At 40.2% G+C, this 27,815-nt stretch overlaps 2 protein-coding genes across 2 annotated transcripts; one reads left to right on the top strand and one right to left on the bottom strand.

Moving 5' to 3' along the window:
- Positions 1–7,031: 7,031 nt before the first annotated feature.
- Positions 7,032–20,196, top strand: LOC122342306 (NACHT, LRR and PYD domains-containing protein 3-like). The gene is given in 11 exon segments (XM_043236101.1): positions 7,032–7,246; positions 8,779–8,863; positions 8,933–9,046; positions 9,238–9,351; positions 9,435–11,213; positions 14,553–14,729; positions 15,707–15,860; positions 16,700–16,857; positions 19,254–19,300; positions 19,376–19,606; positions 19,609–20,196. Coding segments are annotated over 10 exon segments (3,150 nt in total). The 5' UTR covers positions 7,032–7,246; positions 8,779–8,813; the 3' UTR covers positions 19,935–20,196.
- A 4,889-nt stretch (positions 20,197–25,085) lies between these two features.
- On the bottom strand, positions 25,086–26,135 carry LOC122342305 (oocyte zinc finger protein XlCOF6-like). The gene is given in 2 exon segments (XM_043236100.1): positions 25,086–25,773; positions 25,775–26,135. Coding segments are annotated over 2 exon segments (1,038 nt in total). The 5' UTR covers positions 26,125–26,135.
- Between the last annotated feature and the right edge of the window lie 1,680 nt (positions 26,136–27,815).

The following is a 27,815-nucleotide window of genomic DNA, read 5'->3' as shown; positions in this document are numbered from 1 at the left end:
GACACAGAGGTAGGTAAAATAATAAATACATTTATTGACACAGATGAGTGTTGGCAATGACAAGGAATGGTTAGGAGGTGAGTAATAGTGCTGAGAATTCGTTTGTCTGGAGATAGCTGACACTTGACTAGGGTTTTTTCAATGAAAATGGATTTAACTCAAAAGACCTCCAGCAAAGTTCCATATTGTGTATAAACAAGACCGGACACTGAGGGGACTGTGGTGTCTGCCTATATGTGGAGTGATGATCGGTTTTAGGTGTGGTTTAGAACTATGGTGACTGGGAACATTGGGGTTTGCTGTTGGGGGTGCTGGATGGTGGTTGGCTGATGGAAGAGCCTGACAAATCAAAACAGTTGCAAAATAGTAGGTAGTGAAATGAGACAACGTTTCTCCAGGACCTGGTGCTACATAGACTCACATCATAACACAAAACAAAAACTCACATAATGAGCTAAGACAATAATGTCTTAGCCACATAAAGTGCAAAGTGTGCATATTACAGCAAGGGAGTAAAGTGCAAAACTTAGTGTGCAAACAGTGCAAGGACAAAAACAGTGCAAATTGTTTGATGGCTTGTTGAAAGAAACTGTTCAGCAGTCTGGTTGTGATGGCCCCAATGCTTCGGTACCTCTTACTAGATGGCAGGAGGCTGAGATGGCAGCTGGTGTTGAGTGACCAGGTGAAGTTAATGAACACCAAGGAATTTGGTGCTCATGATGATCTCCATCCTGTGGACAGTGGAGAATGATCACTCTTTGCTCTCTTCAAGTCAACAATTATCTCTTTGTCTTGTCAATGTTCAGAGATAGATTGTTGGGTCTACACCATGTAGTGAACTGCTGCACCTCATCTCTGTATGCTGACTTGTCGTTCTTGCTGATGAGACTCACCATGGTCGTGTCATCAGCGAACTTGATTATGTGATTGGAGCTGTGCATCACTGCAGAGTCGTGAGTCAGCAAAGTGAACAGCAGTGGACTGAGCACACAGCCCCGAGGAGCTCTAGTGTTCAGTGTGGTGGTGCTGGAGATGCTGTTCCCGATCCAGACTGGCTGAGGTTTGCCTGTCAGAAAATCCAGACAGGTGAAGTTGTCTTGTTGTTGGTGATCGCTTGTATGCCCTGCCACATGTGCGTTTTGGAAGTGGCGGTGGATTCTCTTCATAAGCACGCTTCGCTTCTCTGATGGCTCAGGACAATTTATACGCACATTTGAACTTCTCAAGAAAACGTTTAGCCTAATTAACAACAAACTTGTTATTCTGCATCCAAGCACATTAAACAGGATTTGAATAAACTGATTGTTTGTTCTATCACTGAGTGCGCACACAGGTTGTAGCGCACTTCCTGAGGAGTCACTGTGTTGAGACATCATGAGCCATGTTTTGAGACCATAACTCTGTGCACAGGTTCAGGAAATAGTCCTCTGTAACTGCACTGAACACCCTCTAATATGTGTGTTGAACTGTTGTGGAACAGTGTTGTGAATACAACTTAACCACTGATTTAGTTATGTCCTCTTTTGGAAGCACAAACAAATAATTTCACTTATGTAACTTTTAAAATGAAACACAGTTTCAACAAATGCCAGCAAAACTTCTTTTTTTGTGTAAACATTTGGGCATTTTTTCTCTACACCCTACCAGTTTGCAGTCAAAGATTGATGTCCAAAACTCTAGAAGAAGATTTTTCCATAAATATATTAGGTTTAACCCAACCTACAGCCCTACGAATATCTGCCAGAGAGGCCTTGTTTGATGCAGCCATACTCCTTGTAGAATAAGCTCTTACAGCCAGTGGACAAAGTAGGCCTCTGACTCCAAAAGAGGGTAAAGAGATGTTCAAACTCTGCCTGCGATCTAGGTATGTGCGTAGGGCTTAAACAGACCACAACAGAGACAGGTTGGGGTTCCCTTCTTTAGCCTGCAATGTTACCCTCTGGTCTCTAAAGGTAGTGGGGGGAATCATATGGGCGCATATCCAGGCCAAAGTCTGAGGATCACGTGAGAGTCTTCCAGCCAAATTTCCATGCATGATTCATTGACAGAGAGGACTTCACCTGAGGGGCTCAAATGTATCTCTCTTAAATCCTGTAAGACCACAGAAAAAAGAGATGCTCTGCACAGGGGAGAGTTCTTTTCACAGTTAATATCATCCCAAAGGGAGGACCTGAAATTCAATTGTAAGGGTCCCCCTTTTCCTGCAGAACAGAATCCAGAGGCCCTGGTCGAAGGTCAATGCGTGTTCTGTCTTTTCTTTGCGTCTCGTTAAAATAACTAATATTTATTAATCTTTTGTTTCCAATTATAGTACTGACCTTATACATAATTTTATCTGACTCCAATCTTTCGTGATTTTAGTCATATTTATTTAAATGTAACTGCTGATCCCTCTAGTTGTGATTAAATTTGGATCATTAATTAACTATAATATTTCCTAGTTTCGACTTATTGTTCGTTAGGAGTCTGGGTCGCTTAGAGACCTTGTTTGGCCAGAACAGGCTCACGACACATCTGGGCTAGTCCAGGTCTTAGTCAGAGGCTACCCCGTAGATCGCTTACCTTAATGCAGCCATCTCCTCGATAGACTCAAAAAGAGTCATTTTTTGTGTGTTACCTAAGTAATAGCATGCTAAGCCAGTTTGGTGGCCAGAAGTCAAGATCTCAAGATGGCTCCATCCATCGATCGTTGATCTGACTCAACCTAGCACGCCAACAAAGCGGAAAACCTCAGAAGTCACTAACCTACTAGAAAAGTTATTTCAGACAATATTATAAGTTAACCAAGATGAACATTTATTTTGCCAGGCAAGAACAGTTTCCAAATTGGTATAATTGATAAACATTTGCACAACTGATCAGCAGTACAAAAATAACACAAAACAAAATAAAACAAACTTAAAAGGTCAGTATACCTGGTCTTTTAAAAAGTACATAGTGTAGTGTATTGGACATATACCACACTACGGGCCGATCTGGCTACAGAATCGCGCCTTCTTGTGTTTTGTCACTTTCCCTATATACTCAGACCAGACAAAGATATGCCAAATGTAATTGTAAAAACCTTTTGGTGTTTAGGTTCCCGTGCTCCAGTGTCACACCTGGCTGGAACACGTTCAGAGACCCAAAAGGAGGACACACCTCCTTCTCAACAGAACACAGTTTTATCAAGTTCTTAATCTTCTCCATAAAATAAGTGATTACTGTGAAATTGAGACCAATTTACCAATCGCACTGATACCTTTCAAATGAGACCAAACATGAGAGTGAAGAACAATAGGTTCATAAGACACATGACATTTACCCAAACATACAACCACACCTTCATTATTGCAACCGGATGACACATTTCCCTGGTATTGAACATAAAAACATCCAGGTCTAAATTACTCAAATCATTCAAATCCATTACACATCATTAACTTTCATACATAAAGGTTAACTTAAATAGTTTTTTTTTTTTTTTTAATCATTTCGTTTGCAATTGTATGGTCTTATGAACTTACTGTATGTTAATATTGTAATGTGCATAGGACTTGCATGGCTACATTCACGCATCAGTTGATTCAAATTCTATTCACAAATTTTGAAAAGAGGCCTGTTCAGCAAAGAAACTGGTCTCCTAAGACAAAACACTTATTATGCCCGATCATTGGCATTGTTGCACACTAGGGGGCCCACTAGTTTACAACACAAAGATACAAACTTATATAAACAAATGAATAATCAAACTTGCATTATTAGCAAGTGTGACTGGCCTGCACATCAAATGCACAGAAGATTGTTGTTATTTCATTTAAAATCATTAATATATGCAATTTTATGATGGGAATTATGACATTTTGTATTTTTATATTTAACTATGTGTCATAATTTTCTTGATTGTGCATACCACTTGTAAACATACCGTTTATTGATTTTGCTACTTCCTTTGCATGCAGACCAAGTGAATAAATCCAAATTGCAACATAGTATATAATCTGGAAACCAAATAAGATTCTTATAACACACTTATACAATTCTTATACAATAAAGGACAAACAAAAACATGTCTTCACTGAGTTAACAGATCTCTGAAGTGAGCTCTAATTACACATTTGCAATATTTGTTGAACCCTTTTTTTATCGTCATTTGGCACACTTCTGATCCACTTCATTTTTCCCTATTTACCTGACATTATAAATGCTTCTTGTTCACCCACAGACCAACAGATGCTTCTACAACTGGCAAATGTCGGCATAACCAAGAACGCTGTCATAACTTACATAACGCTTGATTTGTAATGCTACGTTGTATTACAAATCGGTTGTAGACACACACGTTCACTTACATGCAGCAGCAGATGTTGCCAAGTATTCATTCCACTTATAAACTGTTCCACTTTAAATTTTCTTTGTCTACAAACTAATCTTTTTGTGGCCACGGTACTTGATAAAAGTCCCCCAAAAAACACAACCTGCACCTTTGTGATTTTTCCTGTGACTGCATTTTCAAAATAGCCCAATTGTGCAGGAAAACTGCAACACTGGACAGAGGTCATCTCCTTAAGCCCCACTCAGAGTTTGGCCCAAGAGACCAGGGAAGGAGCCAATTTATTTAAATTGTCATTTTAGAGGTCCCAGTGTGATGGGAAAATCTGTCTCAAATTCACAGTTGTGAAAGTAGTATGAGAGATTAAAAACTTTCTGCTGAGGAGGGTGTGTGTCCTTTTTTAAGGCTATGAGAATGTTGATCTATATCAAGCCAGGTGTGGCCTTGAGCACGGGAATCTAAATACCAAAAGGTCTTTTATGGTAACTGATCTTAAGATTTCTTTGTCTGGTCTGTGTATATATGAAAAGTGACAAAACATGACAGGAGTTTTCTGTAGCTAGATCTGCCCGTAGTGTGCTGTGTGTCTCCATACTTTATGCAATTCTATGTATTTTTACTCTGAGATTAAGCTTTAATTTGATGTTTTGTATCAACATGAATTTAATCCTGAATTGGGATTTAGCCAGACTAGTTCTGCCGAGTCCCTGCATTCAAGACAGGCTCAGGTACCATGTGTGACGAGCGTGCGGTGTCAACCACCGGGGTGGTGTCCTCACCCCTTGCATATTATTATGGAGCCAGCACAGACTCAGGTCTCTGCATGCCGTTCACATCCCAATTGACCTCAATCATACAGCGGACCTCCTCTCATGGCAGGTTTCACTCAGAGGAGATTGGAGGCTTCATTTTACGATGGACAAGCTAATTTGGAGTCGCTTCGGCCAGTGACAGGTGGACTACTTAGATTTGCTGGAACCGGGAACACTACTCCTAAAATACGTTGTACTTGTGACATCGTAAAAAGAATGGCATCTACGCTAATATTAGTCCTGTCTCTTTCTCAATCTGTTTTCACAGTTTGTATCCAGACTAGATGGTGGATCAGCACACAGAGATTATGTTCATCAGAGACCAGAAAACCTAGATGCACCGTGGACCAATCACCAGATCCTGATGCACACACACACACACACACTAAGTCATTTACACTACCTGACACAGCTGCGCTTTAAAATTGAACTGGAAGTTAAGTGCTGGGCGTCCGGTCAGAGGAGAACTGACCCCAACTGAGTCTGGTTTCTCCCAAGGTTTTTTTTTCTCCATTCTGTATGGATGGGGTTTTGTTTCTTGCGCTGTCGCCTCTGGCTTAATTGGTTGGGGACACTTAACTTCTAGTGATTTAACGTTGAATTAATAAGAAATTGGTCACTCTGGTCATTATACATCCCTTTACTCTTCTACATTATACTGTACAGTGCTTTGATGCAAACTGTGTTATTAAAAGCGCTATATAAATATGTCCCTGACATTAAACATCCTTTTCCTCATCTGTTCAACCAAGTTTAGAAGAGTGTTCAGGTTGTTTCGTTTAACGTTGCTTGATATTAAAGATGATAGCCCTGGCATTCTGTTTTAAAATTCTGTTTTAAATTCTGTTCTTATCCTGAAACATTTATTCTGTATTATACATTTATGTACACACTTTAAATGTAATTATACATTTTTAAAGCCACCCACCTTTTAAAATACAAAAGTTTAACTGAACATTTCAAGAGGGAACATGGTATTTCTGTGTTTGTGACAAGGAACAAAAGTGGTGATAATCCAGTTGAACAGCACCAAAAATAAGATTAAATCTTACATTTTCACAGTGCCTTCTTGGAGCATTACCCTGTACGAGATGGGTATGATAAAAGGACCTGCCATCTTAATTTTAAACAGGCCCAGAGACAAAAGTAATGCTTGAGAATCTGAAATTACAATTTGATATTCAAGCACTGCAGAGCCCACCAGTAACACAGACTGATGTGGAATGGAACTGTAAATGTTTCTGGGTTTATTTACTGAATGAATTACTCAGTCTTCTCCTTTTATTTCCCTGAACTTACTGATGGGAAAGTTCTTGTCTGTCCGGTCTGTCAGGTTTCCAGTTTTTTTAAAGTTTGAATGCCTGGTTGCATAATCCTCTCAGCACTTTGTGCATCTACTGTGTCAGACACGGTAGAAATCTACTGCATGAGTGTTTCTCTGGAGAGATGTGTTTGGAATCTCTAGTTCAATGATCACATCTAAAGCAAGCAGAAGTACAACATTAGTGTCAGGCTTCATTTGTAGTTGTTATGGATTAAGGTTAATTTGAGTCATCCGATATATACTTTTTAAAGACTAACTGATGTTCTATAACTATTTTCACGAAGGTCCTAAACTTAACATTGAATGACCGAGCAACAATTTTTACAGCGTGTGATTTGCACCAATAGAAAGAGGGAAAATGTAAAAAATACCCAGAATTGACCATCAAAACGTTAAAAGCGTTAAATATATTTTTGAAATAAATTAATTAAGCTCTCCAGTGAGATAAGCCATGTATAATTATGACTGTTTAATAGAATTTATTTGGAAAATGACAAACTTCTCATTGGGTTGCATCTGAAAGTGGGTGGATACTGTAGCCTTGCGGTGCTCCAAACAGGTTTTACAACTTTGCTGACAAAATGCAAGTGAAAGAAAGTTTGTGATGTTTACACTTGATCGTAGGAATACTTTTCTCACTTTTGAAAAGAAGATCATGAATCTTTTTCATTAGCTCATGTAGCAAGATAAGTGAACATTAAGGGAAAGCAAAGACATTTTCAGAAGTTGTCTAGAACCTGAACGTTTTGATCAAAGCAAGTCTTCAGCTGTGGAGCAGAAAGACACTTCCTTATTAATGTAAGTAAAGATTAAATACTGTCTTAATCATGAAACATTCAAATATGAACAAACAGGATTCACTCTAATGTGCTATAAACATTTTTTTTTAAAATGTGTATATATTGTGACGGAGGAGCCAACAACAGACACAGTGGGCGTGGCGTCAGGCCTCGAGAGGCTTTTTATTGAACAAAATAAATATCAAATAAAAAGTGTCCAGGGAGAAAGTGTCCAAATAAAAGAGGGAAATGGTGCCCTCGTTGTGCTGCAGGGGAAGTGCCAGGTCAGGTAGTGTTCCAAGGGGGCAGGGTCCAGGTAAGGGGCGGAGTCCGGCGGCGCACTCGCTCCCTCTCTGTTCGGGCGCGAGGGGCGGCGGCTTCTTCCGCGGCATCTCCGTCGCTTCTTTCCTCCGGTCGTCAGAGATAAAGGGGATCAACGGCTCGGCATCCTGGCCCATCAGCCGTGCACGGCGCGGCCGCCGCCTGACTATACGGGTCATCGCCTGGACTACGTGGTCCCACGACGCGCGCTTCTCTAGCGGCGGGGCGAGCTCCTTCACGCACCCTTCCTGGACCCACGAGGACACGGGAAAGAAACTGGTCTCTCGAGGAGAGGCGCTGGGTATTTAACAGCGACGGTAACAAGGCTAAATTCCTTCAGGTGTGCCTCGCCACACGCCGCCAGACCTGACTAATACCACGCCTCCTCTCTCGAACACACCTACTCTGGGCCGGGAGCCTGGTGAAGGGCGGCAAGAATAAAGGACGGGGTGATGATGACTATAACGAGGAGGGGCAGCCAACTCGTCACTATATATATATATATATATATATATATATATATATATATATCTTTTTTTTTGTTACTTAATTTGTATTGATTTTTTTAAGAGAGACTACAAGGAGAACATAAACATATTTATATAAGACCAAAAATTATAAAATTTAAAATATAATAGAACGTAAGAACGTAAAAATAAATAAATAATAATAATAATAGTGATACCATATATATATATATATATATATATATATATATATATATATATATATATACTGTATCAGTGAAACAACAGCCATACTTTCCCCTTAAACGATATAAAAACAGCTATTTTGTATAGGAGAAAGCTTTTTTTGCATTTGCTCCATTTGTGCTTAAAGATTTGTTTTTGCAATCTAAGAGTCTTTCCATTTCCTTGACTGTTTTTATTTTTAACCATTTGTGTTTCGTAGGTGCTTTTAAACTTCTTTAGGATATCTCCCAGAAAAAAAAGAACTTTGAATGAATTCGGAACATAAAGAGCAAAAATACTTCTTATACAGCTTCTATAAAACTATTCATCTTTGAGCATTGCCAGAATATGTGTTCTACATACCTCTGGAATACCTTTGGATTTTTAATTTAAAAAAGAAAATCAGTTGGCCACCATGTACATGGACTGTAAATATACAGAGTTGATGAACAGCTTATAAATCGTTATGTTAAACATTTTTACATTTTAAGATGTTTAATTAGTTACCATAGTTTTTGTGATTGTCATTTCCATCTAGAGTCAGTGTTGGAGATCAAACTGTTCAAATCCATCATGAATGAAACACAAACATCTGGAGATGAAGATTATATTCCAGGCTGCAGGTACTTTAAGGAACACAATGAAGCTTTTCTCTTGTAGAAATAAGAGAATATAAATTTGTTCTGTTTTAGTTCAGTTCATCAGAAGAGATCAGAAGCAGAGCCCAGCTGTGTGTCTGTGAAGAGTGACTGGTCTATGGATCCGCCACTGTTGTTGAAGAGTGAAGATTTACAGCCTGGACTCAGGTATGACACTTATATGAAGTGAACAATATGAACTATACAATTTATATTATCATACATGATCAAATTTAATTTTTTTTGTCATTTGTCATACTTTGTATAAAATAATTATTAATTGTTCTTTATGAATTTGATAATAATAAATAGCTGATTTGTTACCTACTGTGATTAAGTTGAATAGTTCTCTGTTTTAGTTCAATTCATCAGAAGAGATCAGAAGCAGAGTCCAGCTGTGTGTCTATGAAGAGAGAGACATCTTTCATTCAGTCTTTAGATTTTAAGAGACGAGATATATGGCCTGTTCTCAGGTAGAACATTTCTGTAAGAGATATGATTTGAAGATGTTATGAATTATGCTTATGAATTATGCTTATTGATTTTTATCTTACAGTCATGAAGTCCTCAACACATTTAGATCAAATCTGCTGAAGAAGTTTAAGTGTCTGTGTGAGGGAACAGCGACGCAGAGAAACCCAACACTGCTGAATGAGATCTACACAGAGCTCTACATCACAGAGAGTGAGAGAGGAGAGATCAATAATGAGCATGAGGTGAGACAGATTGAGACACAATCCAGGAGAGAAGCAACAGAGGACACAGCCATCAAATGCAGTGACATCTTCAGACCTTTACCTGGACAAGACAAAGACATCAGAACTGTGCTGACAAAGGGAGTCGCTGGCATTGGAAAAACAGTCTCTGTGCAGAAGTTCATCCTGGACTGGGCCGAAGGGAAAGAGAATCAGGACGTCCAGCTCATATTTCCACTTCCTTTCAGAGAAATCAACTTGATGAAGGACAAAACACTCAGTCTTTCAGATCTTCTTCACGTCTTCTTCCCTGAAACTAAAGAAATGAAAATATCCAGCGATGAATATAAAGTGTTGTTCATCTTTGATGGTCTGGACGAGTGTCGTCTGTCTCTGGACTTCAAGAGTAAAGTGAAACTGTGTAATATATCTGAGTCAGCCTCAGTGGATGTGCTGCTGATGAACCTGATTGTGGGGAATCTGCTTCCCTCTGCTCTCATCTGGATCACCTCCAGACCAGCAGCAGCTGATCTCGTCCCTTCTGAGTGCATCCATCGAGTGACAGAGGTACGAGGCTTCAATGAGACACAGAAGGAGGAATACTTCAGGAAGAGGATCAGTGATCAGAGTCTGGCCGACAGGATCATCTCACACCTGAAGTCCTCCAGGAGCCTCTTCATCATGTGTCACATCCCAATCTTCTGCTGCATCTCAGCCACTGTTCTTGAGAAGATCTTGAGTCGAGCAGAGACTGGAGAGATTCCTAAGACCCTCACTCAAATGTACACACACTTCCTGATCCTTCAGACCAACATCAAACATGAGAAAGACTATGAGAAGAACGTGACAGATGAAGACATGATCCTCAAACTGGGGAAACTGGCTTTTCAGCAGCTTATGAAAGGAAACCTGATCTTCTATGATGAAGACCTGAGAGAGTGTGACATTGATGAGACAGAAGCAACAGTTTACTCAGGACTGTGCACTCAGATCTTCAGAGAGGAGCTGGGCTTGTTTCAGGGGAAAGTCTTCTGCTTTGTTCATCTGAGCCTTCAGGAACATCTAGCAGCTCTACATGCACACCTCTCCTTAACAATAAAGAAGATAAATGTGTTTGGCCAAATCAAACAAAATTCTTTCTTTAATGTCTTACACATATTTAGACCGTTATCTAAGCTGCATCAGAGAGCTGTGAATGAGGCTCTAAAGAGTAAGAATGGACATCTGGATCTTTTCCTGCGGTTTCTTCTGGGTCTCTCAGTGGAGTCCAATCAGACTCTCTTAAGAAAACTACTGACACAGACAGGAAGCTGCTCTTACAACAAAGAGGAAACAGTTCAGTTCATCAAAAAGAAGATCAGGGAGAATTACTCTTCAGAGAAATCCATCAATCTGTTTCACTGTTTGAATGAACTGGGTGATGATTCACTGATGCAGGAGATCCAGGGTTTTCTGAAATATGGAGAAATAAGAGAAACCAAACTCTCCTCTTCACAGTGGTCAGCTCTGGTTTATGTGTTGCTGACATCAGAGCAGAAGATGGATATTTTTGATCTAAAAGAATTTATTGGACAACAACATACAGGAGATGAAATTCTTCAGTATCTGTTACCTGTGGTTAAAGAATACAGATCAGTTTGGTAAGTAACACTGAAGACCACCCCAATGTATTATATGTTTTTAATAAAATTAACAAAATGTAAAGATCTAAGAATTCGATTTCTGCCTGTGAACAGGGGAGTTGTAGGTAAATCACTAAACCAGTTGAGGAGGTCTTTGTGTGGTCAGTCCCTCCAGAATTTTGCTTCATTGCTGAATTTTTTTTTTTTCAAAATTTGTGACAATACTTGTGCCATTCATTGTGGTGTTTTGCAGTAAAAAGACGCCAAAGCCAAAAAATATGTATTATTTTTCTGACCTGTAACATCCAGCCAGCAGAGGGAGCCCTCTCCCAGTACTGACCCGAGCCGCGCCTCTGCTACTACTTCCGGGTTAGGGCTATTTAGCGTAGAGCACCATGTGCTCAGGGCTCTAAGTATTGCCAGCCTGTCTGCCTTACTGCCGTTTCCATTGTTCCACTGACTACTTGTGTATGACTATTGCTTGCTTCATTGACTCACGGCTTCACGGATCATCCTTGTTTGTTACGGTAACCGATTACTACTGAACTTTGTTATCGACTTTTGCCTTCACTCGACTTTGCCCACGGATATCCCTTTGTGTATGTTTGCCTTCCGGACTGATATTACTGTTGCCAACCCTTGCTTGTTTTCACCATCCTCATCTGTGTGTGTGTTTCAAATAAAACATCCGCAAATGGAATCGCAATCGGCTTCCGCCTCCTCCTTACAGAATACTTCAGCCAGACTCCAGCGGATGTAACACACGTGCAACAAGTGAGGACATACCAGGAGGTGCTATTGAAAGGTTACCAGTCCCAATTGAATCAACTGCAGTCAGCGAACGAACACCTCACCCGGTACATTCGGAATCTACCACCTATTACGTCTTCTCCAGCAGACTTCGCCTTCTTCCTAGAGCCGATGCCCAAGATGGCCGCTCTTCTGCCCAGCGCCGCTTCCCAAGATGGCCGCCTGCCCAGCGCCCTTCCCAAGATGGCCGCCTGCCCAGCCCAGAGCCGCTTCCCAAGATGGCCGCCTGCCCAGCGCCGCTTCCCAAGATGGCCGCCTGCCCAGCGCCGCTTCCCAAGATGGCCGCCTGCCCAGCCGCTTCCCAAGATGGCCGCCTGCCCAGTGCCCGCGCCTCGTGCCAAGCCTCCAGTGCCTCCTGCGTGCCAAGCCTCCAGTGCCCGCGCCGTGCAAGCCTCCGCGTGCCAAGCCTCGCCCGCGCCTCGTGCCCACGCCTCAAGTTAACCCACCCACCCACCTTGCCACACGCGACGATGGATCCCAGCAGCCCCTGCACTCATCCTCTGCCCTCCACCTGGAGCTCGCCGCCATGGGTCTGCCAGTCTCCATCGCCGCTGTGGCTGAAGGATCCTCGCCGTCGTCCTGCCTCCGAGTCCCAGACTCCCACCTCGGCTTGTGGACCCATCGGCTCCCCTGGGCTTCTAGCTCACTCCTCTCCACCGTGCTCCGTCAGTCCACCAGCTCCACCAGGCTCCATCGTCTTTCCGGCTACGCCTTGGTCGGTCGTCGACCATCCGTCGCCTCAGGATTCCACTCCTCCAGCTTCGCCTCGTCCCTCCATCCCTCCGGCTCTGTCAGGCTCCTCCCTCCCCCCGGCTCCACCTCAGTCCTCTGTCGCTCTGGCTTCGCCGCGTCCTTCTCGTCCCCGTCTCCGCATCAGTCGCCGAAGCCCGCGGTGTCGCCTAGGACCTCCAGCGCCTCAGTGTCACCCTGGCTCTTCGGCTCTCCGCCTCCGCCTCAGTCTCCTCGACCACCGGCCCCGCCGCCATCGGTCGGTCCCATGGAGTCGAAGGCCGCTCTCTCCATGGCTCCTCCCTCTGTCGGCGTCACCAAGGACCAACCACGACCACGGGGACGTCCACGAAACCAATCACGAGAAACTGCCCAGGACCAACCATGACCACGGGGACGCCCATGAAATCAACCACGAGATTCTGTCCAGGACCAACCACGACCACGGGGACGCCCATGAAACCAACCACGAGATTCTGCCCAGGACCAACCACGACCACGGGGACGCCCACGAAACCAACCACGAGATTCACCAAGGACCAACCACGACCACGGGGACGCCCACGAAACCAACCACGAAACCAACCACGAGAATCTGCCCAGGACCAACCACAACCACAGGGACGCCCACGAGGACGTCCACAAAGAGCTCCAGGAGTCGCTCCTTGAGGGGGGGGTTATGTAACATCCAGCCAGCAGAGGGAGCCCTCTCCGAGTACTGACCCGAGCCGCGCCCTCTGCTACTACTTCCGGGTTAGGGCTATTTAGCGTCCATGTGCTCAGGGCGAAGCATTGCCAGCCTGTCTGCCTTACTGCCGTTTCCATTGTTCCACTGACTACTTGTGTATGACTATTGCTTGCTTCATTGACTCCACGGCTTCACGGATCATCCTTGTTTGTTACGGTAACCGATTACTACTGAACTTTGTTATCGACTTTTGCCTTCACTCGACTTTTGCCCACGGATATCCCTTTGTGTATGTTTGCCTTCCGGACTGATATTACTGTTGCCAACCCTTGCTTGTTTTCGACCATCCTCATCTGTGTGTGTGTTTCAAATAAAACATCCGCAAATGGAATCGCAATCGGCTTCCGCCTCCTCCTTACATGACCTCAGAAATCACTGTGCTCTGTAATTTATAAAAAGAGAAAACCGATAACTTCACTTCATGTAACGCTAAATAAAAATTTCTCTAAAATTACTCTTTAATTTTAAAAGTATAAAATGTTCCATTATAAAGTGCTCACTGTGTGATAATGTAATCAAGTATACTATGGAGCCTTTGAATACCCAATATCCAGTCTTTTTAAATCATTCAGATTGGATTAGCAGTTCAAAATTAGACTTTATGCAAAGGTAGGCGATTGCCTTGGGCCCCAAAAGCCAAGGGCCCCTAAAATACTTTAAATATATGAGATAGGCATTAAGTGCAGACATGCCAACTGTTGTTGGGAACAGTGTTTATTACCATGGCAATCGTCTTCTTGCCAAAAAAAATTATGCATCTGAGAATGACTGTTGTCTTTTTCCTGCTGCAAAAACTCCTCCCTTTGTCTGCATCTGCGTCTTACATGTTCTTACATGCTTCTCATCCGTGCTTGTCAATCCATGTTGACATATGGGGCACCATTTTGCAGCAGCAAGCATCGCAACAAAAAAGAAAACTCAAGGCTGATCTAGATGTAATGTATAGGGCCCCGTTCCTATTTGCATACAAAACATTTGAAAATTTTAATTACTGAAACATACATTCAAAATCTAAAGGAAGGCCATTTACTTTTTTCCCAATCTAATTCTTTGTCTTGTTCTTTACACAGGCTATGTGGATGCAAACTCACTGCTCAGTCTTGTGAAAGTTTGTCTTCAATTTTACAATCCTCAATCTCAAACATCCTGAAAGAGCTGGACCTGAGTAACAATGGCCTGCAGGATTCTGGAGTGAAGCTGCTCTCTGAAGGACTGAAGAGTCCAAACTGTCATCTGGAGATTCTGAGGTAAATGCTTTCGATAAAACACATAAGTAATGCATGTTTATGAAATTGTAAAAATTGTAAATTGTAATTTTTTTTATAATTATCCAGACCAGCTCTATGTTTATTTATTTGTGACCCTGGACCACAAAACCAAAAATAACATGTATACATCATTACTATGTAGTACTGTACCTTTTGTAGAGAAATGATAAAAGGTTGCACTACAACAATTATACGAACTTGCACAAAAGCTCTGAAATATATTTTTAGTTTCTCATCTGCAATGGACTTCTTGAGTTTATCCTCTTCATTGCTGTATGCTTGGTGTGACCGTGTCAAGAATCTGAGTCTTAATAGCAAACAGATGTTCAAGGTTCTCAAAGTATTATGCAAATGGGAGAACCAGTTATAATGCTTCACACTGAAGCTTCTTATTGGCAACAAAGCAAAGTTGCAAATATTCCAGACAAAAAAAAAAAAGAAATTCTCTCTCATATATAATCTTTGTGGTCTATATGTCTGCTCTGAAAGATGCTGAGAAGCTGGAGGATGACCTTGCACTTGTCAGACATGATGAAGATTTGGGCATTTAAAGAATGAGCCAGATTTGTGTCTTGAAGTGTGTCATGAATTCTTTCCAATGATGTTTTAAATGTCTGCCATGCATCTGGAATTGAAAAATACAAACAGATTGACAGTCAAAGCAATGTTAAACATAATTCAGTTTTTTAAAATTAAGAAAAATTATACAACTAGACTGTGATTTTGTATTTTGAATTGAGCTTGTGTATTGCTAAATTAAGACTATGACAGGACTATAAGGAATCATTTTACTTACAATTTATTTTGTACAGAGATTTGTATTTTATTCAGACCGGCCTCTGTTTCTTTTTCAACCTGTTGTATCTGAGTTTGAGTTTTAATTACGGAAACATAAATTCAAAATATAAAGTAAGGCAATTTACTTTTAAGTTCAATATGTTTTGTTCTTTACAAAGGCTATATGGAAGCAGTCTCACTGCTCAGTCTTGTGAAAGTTTGTCTTCAGTTTTACAATCCTTAAACTCAAACATCCTGAGAGAGCTGGACCTGAGTAACAATGACCTGCAGGATTCAGGAGTGAAGCTGCTCTCTGAAGGACTGAAGAGTCCAAACTGTCATCTGGAGATTCTGAGGTAAATGCTTTCAATTAATCAAATGCAAAACATCACTGCATAATCTTGAAAAATGTCAAATCTACAACTGATTTAGCGATAAGAAAAAAACAAGTGTTTCGTTGTTTGATTAACAAAAAAGCAGAAACATTATACTGCTGTGAACCAATATACTGTTACACATCCATTTTCTTTACCATCATAAGCTAGTGTGTTTACAAAGACAACGCACCTCACCACCCATTATCCATAAAAAGGTAATATATATCTTTAGCCATGCTATTTATATCTAAAGCTATATCTGGACCTTGTACAACAGGGTTCTGGAATCCAAAACTCTCCCTTTGTTAAAACCAGGAGAGACTTCTCCTTTAGGTCCAGGACATGGGTGAATGTCGCCTAAAAATAACAGGCATGAGATGATGATGAGACTTCCAGCACTGGAGTTGTATTTTGAGATTAAGGGCTTGGATGAGTGTAGTTGTAACAGGAAAAGATAATATTCCTCCCATATCCAATAGGTATCACATATCATCTTTTTCAGAAACAATGTTTTTCAGACTAAAGGCAATTTCAAATTTTCAATAGAAAATGTAGAAAATAACATCAAATGGATTTAACTAATGTTTTTGCAGTAACACAACTCCACTGGTCAGCCATTTCCATCATATAATTTACTATGTGTACATGGCATTTTATATACATTTATTTTTAACATTGACCTTAAGACATGATCATGTAGGAATAATTAATGGCTCAAATAGATATACATGTGTGAAAGAGATGTCTCATTGTCATGTGGACTACTGCTGTGTTTTCAGATTGTCTGGCTGTATGGTGACAGAGAAAGGCTGTGGTTATGTGTCCTCAGCTCTGACTTCAAACCCCTCACACCTGAGAGAGCTGGATCTGAGCTACAATCATCCTGGAGATTCAGGATTGAAGCTGCTCTCTGAAAAACTAGAGGACTCAACCTGCTCATTGGACAAACTGAAGTATGTCTAGCAGGAATCTTAGTCCACTAGTATTTTCACCAGCTAAAAAAGTTATTTTTATATGTAGTAGTGTGTCAGTAGAAAATACTTTAAACAGTGCTGTAGCGTTGCAGGTAAGCATCTTGGAGACGTTGTTCTCCACAGTTTAGTCTTTCTTAGTTTGTTCAGTTGTTTCTTCAAGTTATTGCAGACAGACTGATGATAATCAGATCAGATCTGTGTGCAGCACTGACTGTTGTCAGACTTCTTGAGCAAGCAATATTCTAGTGGCCTAAGACTTTTGCAGAGCACTATATGAAAAATAATGCGTAACAATTATTAACACATTTAACACACTTGCTCAGCACCCAGTCCTACATGAGTTATCTGACATTTCATACAGCTGATTGATAACAAATATGTGTGATAACTTACTGTGTGATGGAGTATGTCCTTTAAATTCAAGAGTGCAAACGTGAAAGTAATTTTAGACAACATTTCACTTTTTTTACCTTTTAACAATTGTAAGGGTCCCCCTTTTCCTGCAGAATGGAATCCAGAGGCCCTGGTCGTTCGGCCTTTTCTTTGCGTCTCTTTAAAAACCACTGATATTTATTGGGTTTCCAATTGTAGTACTGACCTTATACATAATTTTATCTGAATTTTGTTTACTCTCTTTTTGAAGTCCTTTTGTTCCTTTGGATATCCCTTCTCAGATTAGTCTTATTGCATTTACAGGTTTTGATTCACCTCTTTACACAATTTTGTGTTATTTTAGACACAATGTTGTCTGTTTTGCACAAAAACATAAAGACAATACAGAATTGTTTGTCTCCATGTAACACACAGTGGCATTTAAATTCTTAATGCACATTTGTTGGGTGAATTGTCTGGTACACTGAATCACAAAAGCTGTATAAAAGCATGCATGGTCATTTGCTCTATAGCGCTTGCTGTACTTTGATGTCACACATTTACCGATCTGTCTTTTGATGATGATTTGGTTCAATAGAACAAGCGTAATGATTCAATGAACTATATATAGTACTATTTACTTCCCTCCAGAATGAAGCAGCATTTAAATTAATTAAGTGAATAACTAGTGCTCTCTCCACCTTCAATACCATCAATCATTTCAATCATTTTTATTTATATAGCACTTTTAACAACACAGGTTGCATCAAAGCACTGTACAGTATAATGTAGAAGAGTACAATGACAGGGATGTATAATGACGAGAGTGACCAATTTCTTATTAAATGCAGAGACGGTCTCTATAATCAATTCAACGTTAAATCACTAGAAGTTAAGTGTCCCAACCAAGCAAGCCAGAGGCCACAGCGGCAAGGAAACAAAACCCCATGCATACAGAATGGAGAAAAAAAAAACCTTGGGAGAAACCAGACTCAGTTGGGGTCAGTTCTCCTCTGACCGGACGCCCAGCACTTAACTTCCAGTTAAATTTTAAACGCAGCTGTGTCAGATAGTGTAAATGAGTGTGTGTGTGTGTGTGTGTGTGTGTGTGTGCATCAGGATCTGGTGATCTGCACATCTAGGTTTTCTGGTCTCTGATGAACATAATCTCTGTGTGCTGATCCACCATCTAGTCTGGATACAAACTGTGAAAACAGATTGAGAAAGAGACAGGACCAATATTAGCGTAGATGCCATTCTTTTTACGAAGTCACAATGACATCATATTTTAGGAGTAGTGTTCCCGGTTCCAGCAAATTTAAGTAATGCAGCCTAAAAATCCTTTAACGGATTTGAATAATAAAAAGTATGTGTAGGCTAAGTTAAAAAGATGTGTCTTTAATCTGGATTTAAACTGGCAGAGTGTGTCTGAACAGAGTTAGGGAGATTGTTCCAGAGTTTAGGTGCTAGATAGGAAAAGGATCTGCCGCCATGCAGTTGATTTTGATATTCTAGGTATTATCAAATGGCCAGAGTTTTGAGAATGCAGCGGACGGGCAGGACTATAATATGATAAGAGTTCACTCAAGTATTGAGGAGCTAAACCATTCAGGGCTTTATAGGTAATTAATAAGATTTTAAAATCTATCCGATGTTTGATAGGAGCCAGTGCAGTGTTGACAGAACCGGGCTAATGTGATCATACTTCCTAGTTCTAGTAAGGACTCTGGCTGCTGCGTTTTGGACCATGATTGAGTTGAGACCCTTGAGCAAGGCACAGACCCCCATTGTGTGTGTTTACTGTTGTGTGTGTTCACTTATGATGGGTTAAATGCAGCGCACAAATTATAATAAGTATGGCTCACCATACCTGGCCACAAGTCACTTCCACTTTAAATGCGTAGCAACGATCCAGAACATCCTAGTCACTACATATTAACACTCACCACAATGAGTACCATAGCAACAGTTTGTTGTTGACTGATTCTATGTGTCTTTTCTAGTGTTGATCATGGAGGAGAATCCAGGATTACAGAAGGACTGAAGAAATGTACGTCTACACACACACACATACACACTGTAGTGATCATTGTGGTGTTATTAATGTCTCTGTTCTTGTGTTCAGGGGTGTGTTTTTTCACGCTGGATCCAAACACAGCACACACTAAACTCAGTCTGTCTGAGGAGAACAGAGAGGTGATGTGGGTGAGAGAGAAACAGCTGTATCCTGATCATCCAGACAGATTTGATTGTGTGCCTCAGGTGTTGTGTAGAGAGAGTGTGTGTGGACGCTGTTACTGGGAGACTGAGTGGAAAGGACATGTGTGTATATCAGTGTCATATAAGAGCATCAGCAGGAAGAGAGGTGGGTGAAGTGTGTGTTTGGACGTAATATTCAGTCCTGGAGTTTGATCTGTTCTCCTCACAGATACTCATTCAGACACAATACCATAGAGACTGGTCTCTCTGTGAAACCCATCATCAGCAGAAGAAGAAGAAGAACAGGAGAGTATGATGATAATATTTCTAGAATAGGAGTGTATGTGGATGAGAGCGCAGGAACTCTGTCCTTCTTCAGCGTCTCTGACACAATGAGACTCATCCACACAGTCCAGACCACATTCACTCAGACACTCTGTCCTGGGTTTACTGTTTATCCTGGATCATCAGTGAAACTGTGTTGAAGAACAGTGAGATGTTATGAGTGTCTTCATACTACAGCTCAACTTCTGTCACTGAAATAACTGAAGAAATGTCACATTATGTCCCCACAAAGATCTGTACCAAAGTTTGACCTAGAAAGTAATAGAAACAAAATAGAAACATTTTTTTTTTCTGTAAGGGGTAGGTTTAGGTGTAGGGTTGGTGTAGGGCAATAGAAAATACAGTTTGTACAGTAGAAAAACCGTTACAGATATGGAGAGTGCCTATAAAACATGGAAACCAGCGTGTGTGTGTAGTGTCTCATCAATCATTTGTTTTGTTTCTGTTTAAATGTAAAAATGTCCCAAAAATGATTGAAGAACGTCATTAATTTCTCAGTTGTTTTTGTACAGAAATAATAAAACACTGATAAATCAACTTGATGTATGCAATATGTTTATTATTAGTGAAACCATATTGTTAACAGAGCATGAAGACTGGACATGTTGTATAGGTCATAGATTTTTCAAAGAACTTGTTCATGTTTATTACATAGAAATACCAAGTTCTCATTACTTTAGACAAGCCTGTTGACCTTTTCCCACCACAGGGCAGCTCACTTTTTCTGAACATGTAAAATGTACATTTATTATTATGTTTGTTTGCCTCTCTGTGACCATATTCTAGTTCAATGCAGCTGAATTCTCAATAAAGCGGTTTTAATTGATATTTTTCTGTTGTCAAAAAATTGAATTAATATGAAATAATGACTTAATCACAATTCGATAAGAACATAACCAGCTCTACCTTAAGCTACTCTTCATTTATAATCGTCATCTAATCTAAACACTGTCGCATACGCAAGAATTGTCATCCTAACATTACAGTGACTTTGTGAACTTTCATACTCTGTTACGACTTTGTCACAGGTTTTCTCAGCTCTGTGACACTTACGGTTCTTGTGGCTTTTTTTTAGATAAGAAGATAGAGAGAGAGAGAGCTGGTGAGCAAAGTACTTGATTTTAACGGCATCTGAAACCATGTTACCAATCGTATATTTTATTTTTCTGATCTCTTGCTCAGGTAAGATATTGTAATATTCCTAAAAATATCATCAGGTCTGTGTTTTTATATCCTGTGCTGTCGCGAGATCTTTAGAAACACTTAAATTGAAATGTTTGTGTCCTGAAAAGCCAGCGAAAATGGATCTCTTTCTGTCCGACGGGATCCAGAGAGTCCTTCACGTTCTGAAAGTTTAGAAAGTTTGACGGACAACTCTGGAATTTGTCTACTGGTACGTCATTTACGAGATATCGTTCAAATCACTGAATGTAATTTTTCTGTTTTTTTTTCAGCAATTTCTGTCAAACATCATCCTCTGTTGCGTGCGCCAAATAGCCATGAAACGGATTCAACCGATGATCCACGAAAAAGATGACAGAGCTAACATACAGATCATCCTGACGTTTACCAAATTACAATGACAAGTCGATAAAACAATTCGTAAAAAATCTTATTCTGGTGTAAAGTTAAAGCATTACAACAAATGAGTATTACAAGATAACGGTGAGAAATATTAACATCACTTTCATTACATTTGTGAGAGACAATGCACAAGACAATTGTGTAATGTAAAAAAAAATAAAAATTTTATATGATTTGAAAATGATTTAAAAAGAATAAAAACGTGGCAATAAAAAGAACATCTTGACTAGTTAGAGTAACAGAAATTGATTTTTGAAGTTCTATTCTGTTCATTTTTCCTATTCTTTTACAGAAGATAAAGCAAGTCTGTTCCAAATTCGTAGACGCCATTAAAAATATGTGCTTTCAGCGAGCAGAGAAATATCGGGATATGATTCTGCACAATCTCTTTCCTGGTAAAACTCCAAAGGACACGTGTCACAAGTTGGAGTTCTGTTAATAACAACCGCCAATACATTTTACTATTACGTTAACAAAGCCGTTTTCCAAGTATTTTAAATGTGCGTGTACATTTTTTCCTTGACTGAGCCCAGTGGGGTCTACTGTTTTTACATTTTCTTTTCAGGAAATCAGTAAAACATGCGTTTAATGGATACGTTTTTTACGTTTGCTCAGTTATGTACGCAGTTAATCGGAAACGCCTATAAAATGTTCTAATAGATGAATTTTTATTGTACTGGAGACTGGAGTACTTTTATTGTTTTGGGGGGTCTTCTGTGTTATTTTCTCGTTATGGTTGTTTTGTTTTGCTAATAAAATTGTCTCTCATTTTTGAGAGACACAGTTGTACCTTAGGATTAGCATTCACACTTGATTTAGGACACCTACCAGATATTCAAGAACTGAAAGACAAAAGATTACTGTCTCAGGGCTTCGGCTTCCTGCTCTTAGAATGTAAATCACAATACACATTTAGCTTATACTGTTATATTGGAATCTGTGTTTAACCTTTATAAATTTGCAATACAACAATCCCCCATTTGATAGTTTTAATGACTCTCACATAGTACAAATTTAATCCTCCTAAAATCCATTCTATAGCCTATGTGTAATAACATAAGCTCCATCTTGCAGTCATGCAACTTGAAAAAGTTACAGGCACATATATCTTATTCTGTGTCTTTGCCTAGATTTACTTAGGTGTAATAGTTCTTTTCAGAACCATAACTCTTGACAAATACGACATGGATGGTAATATGTCGTACAAAACTACATGATGACACAATCATGTAGCATAAGAGTGGAAGTCCTGAAGTCCATGGCGTCTGAATAACTGTGACATCTGTTTCCTGTAGTCCAATTAGAAGCACCTGTATTTCCTCAGACAAGCCCATTGGGCCTTCGGCTCATTTAATGCAAACAAATCTTAATTTCTCACTAAATGCTGCAAAATTTCAGAAGTACTATAGATGATAAGCTAACTATTTGCTTTGATGAATTCTCTTGAGTTCCAATCTTAGGAACTAGTAGCAAACACTAGACTTTGGACTTTTAGTCAAACTCAACATTCCCCACCCAAACTGTGAGCATGAATATGAGCATGTGTGTGTTTGTAGTCATGCTGTGTGTTCTGTATTGTAAAGTCAAACTTTACTACCCTGCTCATCCCAGACATTATTTTGCAGAACATGAAATAAAAAGACTGTAAGCTACACTAAACAATAGGAACACACACAAATAACAACATGATAATATGGAATACCATTATATGCATATTTGTCGAAGTGCCTAAAAGTATTCCAGGCAACGGTGTGCAGTTATTTTGGATTCCACACGTCAGTTCTGCCTCCAGCTCGAAAAAGAGCTCCATCAATCACAGACACAGGGATCAACTCATAATGGCTTTACTCTCATTCTTCAATAAACTTGTTACAGTCTTGACTGATTTATACTGTGTTGATTTTCAAGTGTCCATTCAGAGAACAAGTTTCCAACAAATTCACATGCTTTCCAACTCATGGTGTCCCTGTTCTCTCGTAACACACTTCAGCCACAGTAATACTTTTTCAGAACGTTACATCGTGCAAATGCAAAAGACCTGTGCTTTTTTTTTACCACTCTCTGCACATGCTCAGTTTCAGCATCACAAGCTCATCTTCCGCCATCTTCAGATATTTCCAGTGCTCTTAGTCACCTTCTGAAAACAGCTTCCTCTCATGCAGTTGGCTCAAAGTTGGGAATGTTTGTTTGCTTTTCCAGGCAAATTAAATCATTTTCAGATTTCTAACTTCTCAAATGGAGCAAATCTTTGAGCCCTTTTTAGTCTGCGTCGAACTTTGCATTGGTTCTAGCGTCTCCTCCTTTTGGGCCTCAAGAATTCACAGAAATCCAAATTAATTCTGTTTGATCAATCAATCAATCAATCAATCAATCATTTTTATTTATATAGCGCTTTTAACAACACAGGTTGCATCAAAGCACTGTACAGTATAAGGTAGAAGAGTACAATTACAGGGATGTATAATGATGAGAGTGACCAATTTGTTAAAAAAAACCTTGGGAGAAACCAGACTCAGTTGGGGTCAGTTCTCCTCTGACCGGACGCCCAGCACTTAACTTCCAGTTCAATTTTAAACGCAGCTGTGTCAGGTAGTGTAAATGACTTAGTGTGTGTGTGTGTGTGTGCATCAGGATCTGGTGATCTGTCCACGGGTGCATCTAGGTTTTCTGGTCTCTGATGAACATAATCTCTGGGTGCTGATCCACCATCTAGTCTGGATACAAACTGTGAAAGCAGATTGAGAAAGAGACAGGACTAATATTAGCGTAGATGCCATTCTTTTTACGATGTCACAAGTACATCGTATTTTAGGAGTAGTGTTCCCGGTTCCAGCAAATCTAAGTAATGCAGCCTAAAAATCCTTTAACGGATTTGAATAATAAAAATATGTTGGGGTGTTATGTGTAGGCTAAGATGTGTCTTTAATCTAGATTTAAACTGGCAGAGTGTGTTTGCTTCCCGAACAGAGTTAGGGAGATTGTTGATGTGATATTAGCTAACTGATCATTAGATTAAATCACCATCAGTTGGATTTAGAATGCTTTTTTCCTTAGTCGGAACAAAGCATGGAAGACTTACTTGTTCAGATGACAATATCGGGTGAAAATTCTTATTTGGGTAATATATTCCAAAACATAGTTTAGAGTCTATGATTATTAAGTACAGGATTCACACCGGAGCGGTGACTGACAGATTCACCTCAAAACATTAGATTCATACGTGCTGGAGTCACGTTGCAGTACAACCCATAAATTCTGCAAGACACTGCAACACCTGGTTTTCAAACATAGATGGCAAAAATTAAGGACTGCAGCTTTAATGAGAATTAATAAATGCTGAAAAAATTGCTCATTGTTCAGCTAATGCATTTGACTAATGTTTATGAATAACACCTTATTGTAAAGCATTATCCGTTAACCCAGGAGTGCCCAACCCTGCTCCTGGTGATCGACTGTCCTGCAAAGTTTAGCTCCAGTTAAGGTCTTCAGTATCACTTGAAAACTAAAAACAGGTGTATTTGATTAGAGTTGGAGCTAAACTTTGCAAGACAGTCAATCGCCGGGTGCTGGTTTGGTCCCCCTGCTTTAACCAAAGACATAAGCAGAGTACTGTTTTTTCATACATATATTTATTTGCGATGGCAAAATCAAACTTTTTTTCTCACATTGAACACAACGAAATCGTCTTCTAGATAGATTGCACAAATTCACTCTTTCTTTCCAGAATGAGTTTGCGAATGACGTTTCATGCTGCTTTGGCTTCTGAAAGTCTTCTCACACCGAGGACACCTGTAAGGTCTCTCTCCGGTGTGAATCCATACGTGAGTCTTTAGGGTCCGTTTAGCACTGAAACTCTTTCCACACTGATCACAGGTGAAAGGCTTCTCTCCAGTGTGACTTCTCACGTGATCTCTGAGGTGATCTCTTTTTGAGCAACTCTTCCCACAGTGATGGCACATGAAAGGCTTTTCTCCGATGTGAATTTTAACATGTTCCTGGAGGTGATTCGTGTCTGTGAAACTTCTTTCACATTGATGACATTTAAACCTGATTTCTCTTGAGTGAGTACTGATGTGATAATTAAGGTTTTCTTTATATCTGAAAGTCCTTCCACACTGATCGCATGTGAACGGATTCTCCCCGGTGTGGCTTCTTATGTGATCCTGTAGGTTTCTTTTAATCCTAAAACTCTTTCCACATTGAGGGCAGGTGAAAGGCTTCTCTCCAGTGTGGAGTCTAATGTGGCAAGTAAGTATGCTTTTCTGTGTAAAACCCTTTCCACACTGAACACATGTAAAAGGCTTCTCTCCCGTGTGAATCCTCGAGTGAACCTTAAGGCTGTCTTTACGTGAGAAACTCTTCCCACACAGTTTGCAGGTAAAAGGTCTCTCTCCCGTGAATTCTCATGTGATCTTTAAATAGTTTTTTTTCTGTAAAACTCTTTCCACACTGAAAGCATATTAATGGTTTCTTTTCAGTGTGAATTTTCATGTGAATCTTAAAATACTCTTTCGAGAAACTCTTCCCACACAGTTTGCAGGTGCAAGGTCTCTCTCCAGTGTGGCGTTTTATGTGGGCGTCAAGTGTACTTTTCTGTCTGAAACTCTTCCCACACAGTTTGCAAGTGTAAGGTTTTTCTCCGGTGTGAACTGTCATATGGACATTAAGATATTGTTTCCGTGTAAAACTCTTTCCACACTGAGGGCATATTGAAGGTTTCTTTTCAATGTGAAATTTCATGTGCATTGCAAGGCTTCCTTTATGACTAAAAATTTGTCCACATTTTTCGTGAGGCGTAACTCTGAACTCTACTGTAGCAATGAAGGTTTGTACTTGGTGTAATTTGAGCTTTTTTTGGTAAGAAAGTCTTTTGCAGTTTGTGAGGAACTAATCGATTCTTCCTCCGTTTTGAAATCATACTGTTTTTCGTTTTGATGCTTTTCTTGAGTTTCATTCAGTTCTTGACTCTCTTCTTTCAGTGCCATCAAGTCTGAGGTAAAGAGACAAATACAAATTAACATCAGTTTAATTCAGCAGCTAGAACTCACTAGTCACCCTGACCACTGTCTGCATCATCTTAGTCTGGAGGAGCGAGAATAAACAGTTACTGGTCAAGTGCAGTTCGGTACACAAGTTGCATACGGCTTTATCAAAATATATTAAAAAATTAAAAATGGTCAAACATGATAGAATCAAAGTTTGCAAACAGCACTCTTTATAATCACTAGAGTTAATTATTTCAGTTCAGTATGTGCTCATTGGGTTCTGCACCAAAACTTCCATGAAAACCAATAATGCTGTCTATACTGAAAGAGTTTTACACAAACTTAGTTGATCGAATCACTTTGTATGCCAAATAACCTCCTCCTCTGCTCCTATCATTAACTTGCTGTTTATAAAGCTAATAATTGTCCCTTCATATACACTACATATTGTGAATGTTTCCATCCAATTAAACCTGTGCGCAAAATTGGAATACTGCATAAAACATGTACGGGATAATCAATGGCTAGCCGTGCATAAAATGATTTTAAATACATGACGTGGAGGCTAAGACCCTGGTTTACTCCGTGAAGTGCATTTAAAATCATTTAATGCATGGTTGGCCGTTGATTATCCCACTTATTCCATAGTCATTTGCCCGCTATAGACAAGTTAGAACTAGTCTTTCTTATGCAGCGCAATATTTGACCAGATGGGTAAAAAATTATTTTCGTCAGTTACGGCTCTTTAGTGCTAATATTCTGTCCATTATAGAGATAGAGATGCAACTGTGAGTGTGTTACCTGCTTCTGTGCGTCTCTCTACAAACAATCAAGATATTTTTTTTTTTCAAAAATAGAGTTTAACACCTCCTTGCTGAGAAATTAAATGTAGTGATCTAGTATCTCTAGGCTATTTTATTAAGAAACAGTCACAGGTCATCGCTGATAAGTTTGTTTAAGTGTGCGTATAGGGCAATTTGTAATCTTCTCGTTCTCTCTAATTTTTAAATGAAGCATTGTCCTTTGCTGGGATCACCACCTTAGCGCGGTGGAGGGGTTTGAGTACCTGAATGACCCTAGGAGATATGTTGTCAGGAGCTATATTATGCCCCTGGTAGGGTCTTCCAAGGCAAACAGGTCCTAGGTGACAAGCCAGACAAAGAGCGATCCACAGCCCCTTATGAAGATAAATTTAAAACAGGTTGTGATGCCGCATGATACGGCGCAGCCAGGGCCTAGGGTTGGGGCTTGCATGCGAGTGACTGGTGGCCGGGTGCAGCCCGAAAGAGTGACGTGGGGCCAACCTCCCATGGGTCCAATTCCTGTGGGAAGGACCATAAGGGGCCAAAGCACTGTGGATTGGGCAGCAGCCGAGGTTGAGAGGTACTGACTACAGATAGTCGGGCACAGCTTAGGCTCTGGAACCCACCTCTTCCCAACTACTCTGGTGTT

The sequence above is a fragment of the Puntigrus tetrazona genome, chromosome 4 (assembly GCF_018831695.1).
Source record: "Puntigrus tetrazona isolate hp1 chromosome 4, ASM1883169v1, whole genome shotgun sequence".
Lineage (NCBI taxonomy): Eukaryota > Metazoa > Chordata > Actinopteri > Cypriniformes > Cyprinidae > Puntigrus > Puntigrus tetrazona.
Note: the sequence above shows the minus strand (reverse complement) of the source record. Positions and strands in the feature narration are given on the sequence as shown.